Here is a 6,002-nt window from a genome sequence, read left to right on the forward strand (position 1 = left end):
ACTGCATTTTTAGAAAGACTGCATATATTGCAGCCTTGGAAAGTTCTACTAGCTCACTCCTCCAGAGTGAATAACGTATTTGATGGACAAGTAAAATATCAAGTATTGTTTATTATCAACAATCAGAGCCCATCCCTTTATGTTCTTTAGATAGTTGCCCTCCCGTTATCTTCTGGGAATGGGCTGCTCCACCCTCATCATCTGTCTTTTGGGAGGCTGACAGCAAAATCAATTAAGAATTTTTTGCAGGAAAGCTGATGTATACCATTGAAGGAAATCACATTTTATCCTCAGTGAGAACTTATTTTTAAGTTGAGCCAAAATTTGAACCTGATTCACCGTACTACATACACACATATACAGAGCAAGGCACACAGTTAGAATAGTATTGTTATTCATGCACTGGAAACAAGGTGAAATGCATTCTGTTCCTGGCTCTTCTACTGACTTGCTTCATTCAGTGTAATCTCTCTGTGCCTCAGTTGCCTCTCTGTAAAATGGGATGAATAATACTTCCTTGCTTCACAACAGTGCTGTGAATGTAAGCTCATTGTCTCCTAGGTGCTCAGTTATTATATTTATATTCCATTCATAAGCACCATAGAAGAGTGTATTAAAATGTTTTATGTACATTCATGATATGTAGTACGATACAGTTGTTCATGCTAAGGCCTAGCTCAAATACTAGTAGTTTCCTACATGTATGCCTTTTTCTACTAAATACAGTACATTTTCCATCTCACTGTCATTTCTAATGTATCTGAAGAAAATTGCTAAAGGAAAATGATGTACCCATTAGCCTGAAAGTTTGAAAAATTAAGAAGCTTATCTCACCTGGAATTAACTTAAATATACATCTGAAAATGGGTGGATGTTTTTACTACAGGCACAATACAAAGAAAACTAAAAAATACATCCTCCAAAACTTATGTAAAGTATCCCTTGATAACATTTCTGTCTCTTTGCCAGTTGTTAGTATGTTCAACTTTTATTCATAACAAAGGCCATATGTTGGACTAATCTAAGAATGGCACTGTACCTATTGGGTTCCAGGTTAAGAATGGCACTGTACCTGTTGGGTTTCTGGGAACGGGGCGGGCAGAAGCCTGCCCATTGCTAACAGATCCCGCCTAAGGGGAGGATCTAAGAATGGCACTGTAGTGGGTTGGTTGCCTGCTCCTGCCCTGAGGGGTTTAAAAAGTGGCCTGGGAGGGCTTGAAAGCTGCAGCTCTAAAAGCTGGGCTGATTGGGAAAGCGGCCGCAATTGGGCCACACCCTAATCAGACCACAGCTGGCCTGTATAAAAAGGCCAGGGAAGCCAGGAGCAAAGTGTCTCCCTCTGCCTGTAGAGGGAGAAGGGCTGGGCTGCAGGGATCCAAACACAGGTACCTGAGTGGAGCAGGGCTGGGGAAAGGCAGAGGAGCTGGGGAGCTCCTGGGCTGCAGCCTAGCATAAGGCCAAGAGATACTGGGGATTGCAGGGGGCAGCCCAAGGGGTAGGCAAAGGCAGCAGGTCCAAACCCCTTTGCCTATGATGAGTGGCTGATACTTCAGTCTGCCCCAGTGAATGGGGGCTAGATGGAAACTGGGCAGTAACCGAAACTGAGGCAAAGTGGGGATAGTGGGTTGGGGGTTCCCCAGGGAGGGGAGATGCAGATTGGTGGGGTGCTGTTCCCTGGCAGTACCCCACCAAGTTAAAAGAGGCACTGGGGTCCAGGGAGGGACATGGGACCAGAGGACAGGCAGATCACTGGCCTGCAGAGGGCGCTCCTGGCTGGAAAAAGAGCTAATTCCCAAGGACAACCAGCAGGAGGCGCCTCAGGGGTGAGTCCGCTCATCTACAAGCACAAATGCTCCTCACTGATTGATTTTTGCTGGGCACAACTTGCAGTAGGAGTTGAAACAAAAGAATCTCCACAATCAACTGGGAAATTGGTGTGTGAGCATCTTAAGAAGAAGCAACTGGTAGTGTCTTCTTATCTAATGTTACATCCTTCAGGTGAACACCAGCCAGCATTTTCCATCAGAAGAACTGTCATGTTATCCCCAGTTGAGAGTGCCAAGTCTGTGCCTAGATGTGTGTGTGTGTGTGTGTGTGTGTGTCTCTCTCTCTCTGCATTCCTTTAATAACACATGCTTCTCTCTATACTTCTAGAATTTTGGAAACTAATGCACATATGCCTTCTCAGTGCTGGATCTTTGCTCTTTTTTCATTCCCCACCCTTAACATATCTCATCTCTAGGATTCTTTTGAGTGTTGAATTTAGAAATTACATAAGTACTTTAATGGTAGAAAAAAATGTGGGTTTAAAAAGTTCTACTAGAAGCCTTAAACTTCTACGATCCCCCTTTGCAAAAATCACCCATTGTTACCGTACCCAAATGGTGGTTACTATGGGCCTATGGTACTATGGTACTAAATTAGTACCATACCATAGGCCCATGGTACTATGGTACTATGGACCTATGGGCCTAAATTGAACTGTCACCATAGAATATTGTACTCAGAAAACATTGCTCTGTACTTAAATGAACACCATATTGCCATTCTCGAAAAGTGAGTTCGTGATCTTTGTGCACTTAACCAGGAACATTTTTTTTTCTCCTAGATGTTTTAAAAAATAGCACAACTACCCACTGGTAATCTCCAGGTGTCTAGAGAATAAGTGATGCCCTCAGAAAAAGCTGTATTCTACATATAATTAGGTGAACTCCTCACCCTTTGTGCCAGAAAAGTATATTGAAAGGCTTACCAGTCTGTTCTTCCCAAGCATCACTAAACAGAAAAAGGGAAATTTTTTAAAAGTTAACAATGTTGTTGTTTAATCTTATTTCTCCATTTCTGAGGCCAGGTTTTCAAAGGTCCAGATTACATTTGTTCCTGCAGTGGATTGCATGTGCAAAATCTAAAGACAGTTTTTGGACCTTTAAAATTGTCTTCACTCATCTGCAACCTGAATTGAACAGTGTTTAATTTTTTTGAACTAAGGGGACTGATATATTTTTAGGAGATGTTAGAGAGCTGTATTTATATTCTATATTGTTTGAGGGTTAGTAAAAATGTAGAATGTAAGCAGTCATTTTAAGCTCATAAATCTAACAGGTATTTGGGGGGTTGTTTTTTTTTTGGAAGTTGTAGTTATTTTATGAAAAATGGCAAAAGAGTACTTTATCCATCTCACTTATGGCAAGACATAAATTGAAGCAGCAAGTTAGCCGTATTCTCATTTTCCATTTCTATATTGTTATATACTCTTAAATATTTAAACACACAGGAATTTCATGTCTCAGCCAGCCTAAACATTATTAACTTCCAGTAAGCCATTTATAAAGCCAACACTTCTTTTTGAAAATGTTTCATAAGAATCTAAAGTTTTATATACTTTAGGGACATTCAGTCATCTGTCTTCGGTATTAGGTCTCTGATATATGTGCATAGCTTCCTGTTAACTTAACGGAGAAATTTGAATATCAGCTTACAAAGCATATTGCAAATTCTTTGCGCATACCTAAGATAGTCAGGTGTACCCATATATTTAAATCCAAGCTTTATACAATAAAAAGTATTTGTGAATTCATTTTCAATTTTCTAGCAGACTGGTAGAATCCAGGGAAGTTTCCACTACTGTTGCATGTGAGAAAATATGATATGTTGTCCTAAAACTAAAATCATGCACAAATTGATGCCTTGTGAGATTTAACTTTGTGTATAAAAGTCAGTGACACCATGTTTTTCTTTTCCAGGTAATGAGTGGCTACTTCAGGGACAGAATCCATCTGGAGAAATTGAGGACATTTCCCATCAACCTCTCATCTCCTTGCAGTTACCCAGTAGCTGCCTGTCATCCGAAGCTGTACTGTCTATCAAAGTGTGCCTCTATTACTGTAGCAAAGACAGCAGTGCCTGTATGATGAAAGGAATCTCATTCAGTCAGCTTTTACAGATAGCTGATACAAACCAAGGTAGCACAGCTCAAGTAGAGCTGACATATGCATTTTGACTAAACCAAAAACCCAACAGATGCACACTCTAGTTTTACTTTCTAACATTTTTATGGGCAAAAAAAAATAGTAGATTTTTTTCCTCGTCTTCCAATAGAATATGAAGAGTTCTAAAACATAATATGCTTTGTAAGATGAAGCAGAAATGCCTAGTGCTGAATCAAGAAAAATTGTAATGGTATCTTGGTCCCTTTATTTCTTTTTGTTGTTGTGTGACCAGTAACATCCTTAGACTTTGTCTGTTGACTATTGTGAATAGATTGGGCCTAGGCAATTTTAAGCCATGAGCAACAATTTTAAGAGTCCATTTTTGAAGGACCAGTATTACATTGTGATATTACTGGTATTCTTTTGCACTGCATACTGTAGCAACATCAAAATTTATTTGGGGAAGAACAACTGCAACTTTCCTTTTTTTTTACACCCTCTGTTTTTAATAGAATGTTAAAAACTTGATTTTTGTTTCTGCAGGTCATAAAAGAATTATTTTTCTTATTTTATGATGGAAAGCATTTAAAACGTAATATATTTTGAAAATGCAGGGCTGTTTGTTTTTGTGCAAATCAAGTCTGTTTCTTGAAACGAGATATTTATGCCTTATTTGAAGAGCGCAATTGTGTGGAAAAACTTTTGGGAAATGAACTGTTTGAGGTCACATAGAAATGTTACATAACAACGTTAAACCACAAATGTGCCTATATAAAATTGGCATGCAGGAGTTTTTCTAATTAGTGTTTCCATTTGTATTTTAGAGATTAGAGTGTAAATAATATTTGTGACTCTAACTTGCAACCATTAAATGTCAACTATTTCTCTCAAATGAATAGTTTTCCTTTCATGTTTTTACAACTCCTCTGTGAATAGTATAAGGTTCCTAATTCTGCAAATACTTGTGCTCCTGGGTAACTTTATACACTTAGGGCCTGATCCAAAGGTCTTTGAAGTCAATGGGAGTCTTTCTGTTGATTTCAGTGGGCTTTGAATCAGAATATTGTGTTCAGTAGGGCGACTTATATGGTAATTAACTCGTGCATGTGTTTGGAGGATCTCAGGCCTTGGCTTTACAGTGGCTGCAACTTACTCCCCGTCCACACTGGCAAGGCACATACAGCGCTGTATCTCTCTGGCTACAGCGCTGATTGTACTCCACGTGGACGAGAGGAATAAAGAGAACAGCACTGCTGCTGCTGCAGCGCTGGAGTGCCAGTGTAAACAGCGATTAATCTTACTATGCTGTAACTGACCTCCGGAACCTTCCCATAATACTTTTAACTAAAAACTCTTTGTTTTGTTGTGATGCCTCTCTTTGTTTTGTTGTGAACTCAGGGCTCCGGGAGCTGCTTATCTAAAACACAAACACTGCCACTGTTTGCTCCAGCAGAGGCAGGTAGGGAATGTCCACAGCTAGTGTTTGCTTGAGGAGAGAGACAGCACGGGGGAGGGGAGGGAGTCTGTCGGAGCAGCTGCTTATCTGGTCTGAAGGCTATTTGCATCTAAGAGTGAATGAGAGAGAGGTGGGGGAAGTGGTCAGAATTTGCAAGGCAGGGAGCTGACACAGTGTCTGCTCCAAAAATCCACACTCTGTCCCCCCCACACGCTCCCTGTCACACTCCACCCCACCCCCCCTCTTTTGAAAAGCATGTTGCAGCCACTTGAACTCTGGGATAGCTGCCCACAATGCACCACTCCTAATACTGCTGCAAATGTGGCCACAACTGCAGCGCTGGTAGCTGTCAGCGTGGCCATACTGCAGTGCTTTCCCTACACAGGTGTACGAAGACAGCTTTAATTCCCAGCGCTGTACAGCTGCAAGTGTAGCCAAACCCTCAGCCTTCATTAGCAATCAGTACTAGTCTTCTCTTCCAACAATGATACTGTAATACAAAATTCTGTTTGCTTCAAGCAAGTTTCTTCAGGCGAGTAAATATCCTTCGTTTTCTTCACTATCAATTGTCATGGTAAATGACATAAGTAGATTTCTTTACATGGATTGGATGGACT

The 6,002-nt window shown here is 40.6% G+C and overlaps 1 protein-coding gene across 1 annotated transcript in view; it reads left to right on the forward strand.

The window, feature by feature from the left end:
• Positions 1 to 4,821, forward strand: part of NHLRC2 (NHL repeat containing 2) — a 63,593-nt gene extending 58,772 nt beyond the window's left edge. Inside the window, exon 11 of the mRNA XM_030568913.1 lies at positions 3,744 to 4,821. Coding sequence (XP_030424773.1) covers positions 3,744 to 4,000 — 257 coding nt within the window. The 3' untranslated portion in view covers positions 4,001 to 4,821. The remainder of the gene's footprint in view (positions 1 to 3,743) is intronic.
• Positions 4,822 to 6,002: the final 1,181 nt, after the last annotated feature.

Source organism: Gopherus evgoodei, chromosome 7 (genome assembly GCF_007399415.2).
Source record: "Gopherus evgoodei ecotype Sinaloan lineage chromosome 7, rGopEvg1_v1.p, whole genome shotgun sequence".
Lineage (NCBI taxonomy): Eukaryota > Metazoa > Chordata > Testudines > Testudinidae > Gopherus > Gopherus evgoodei.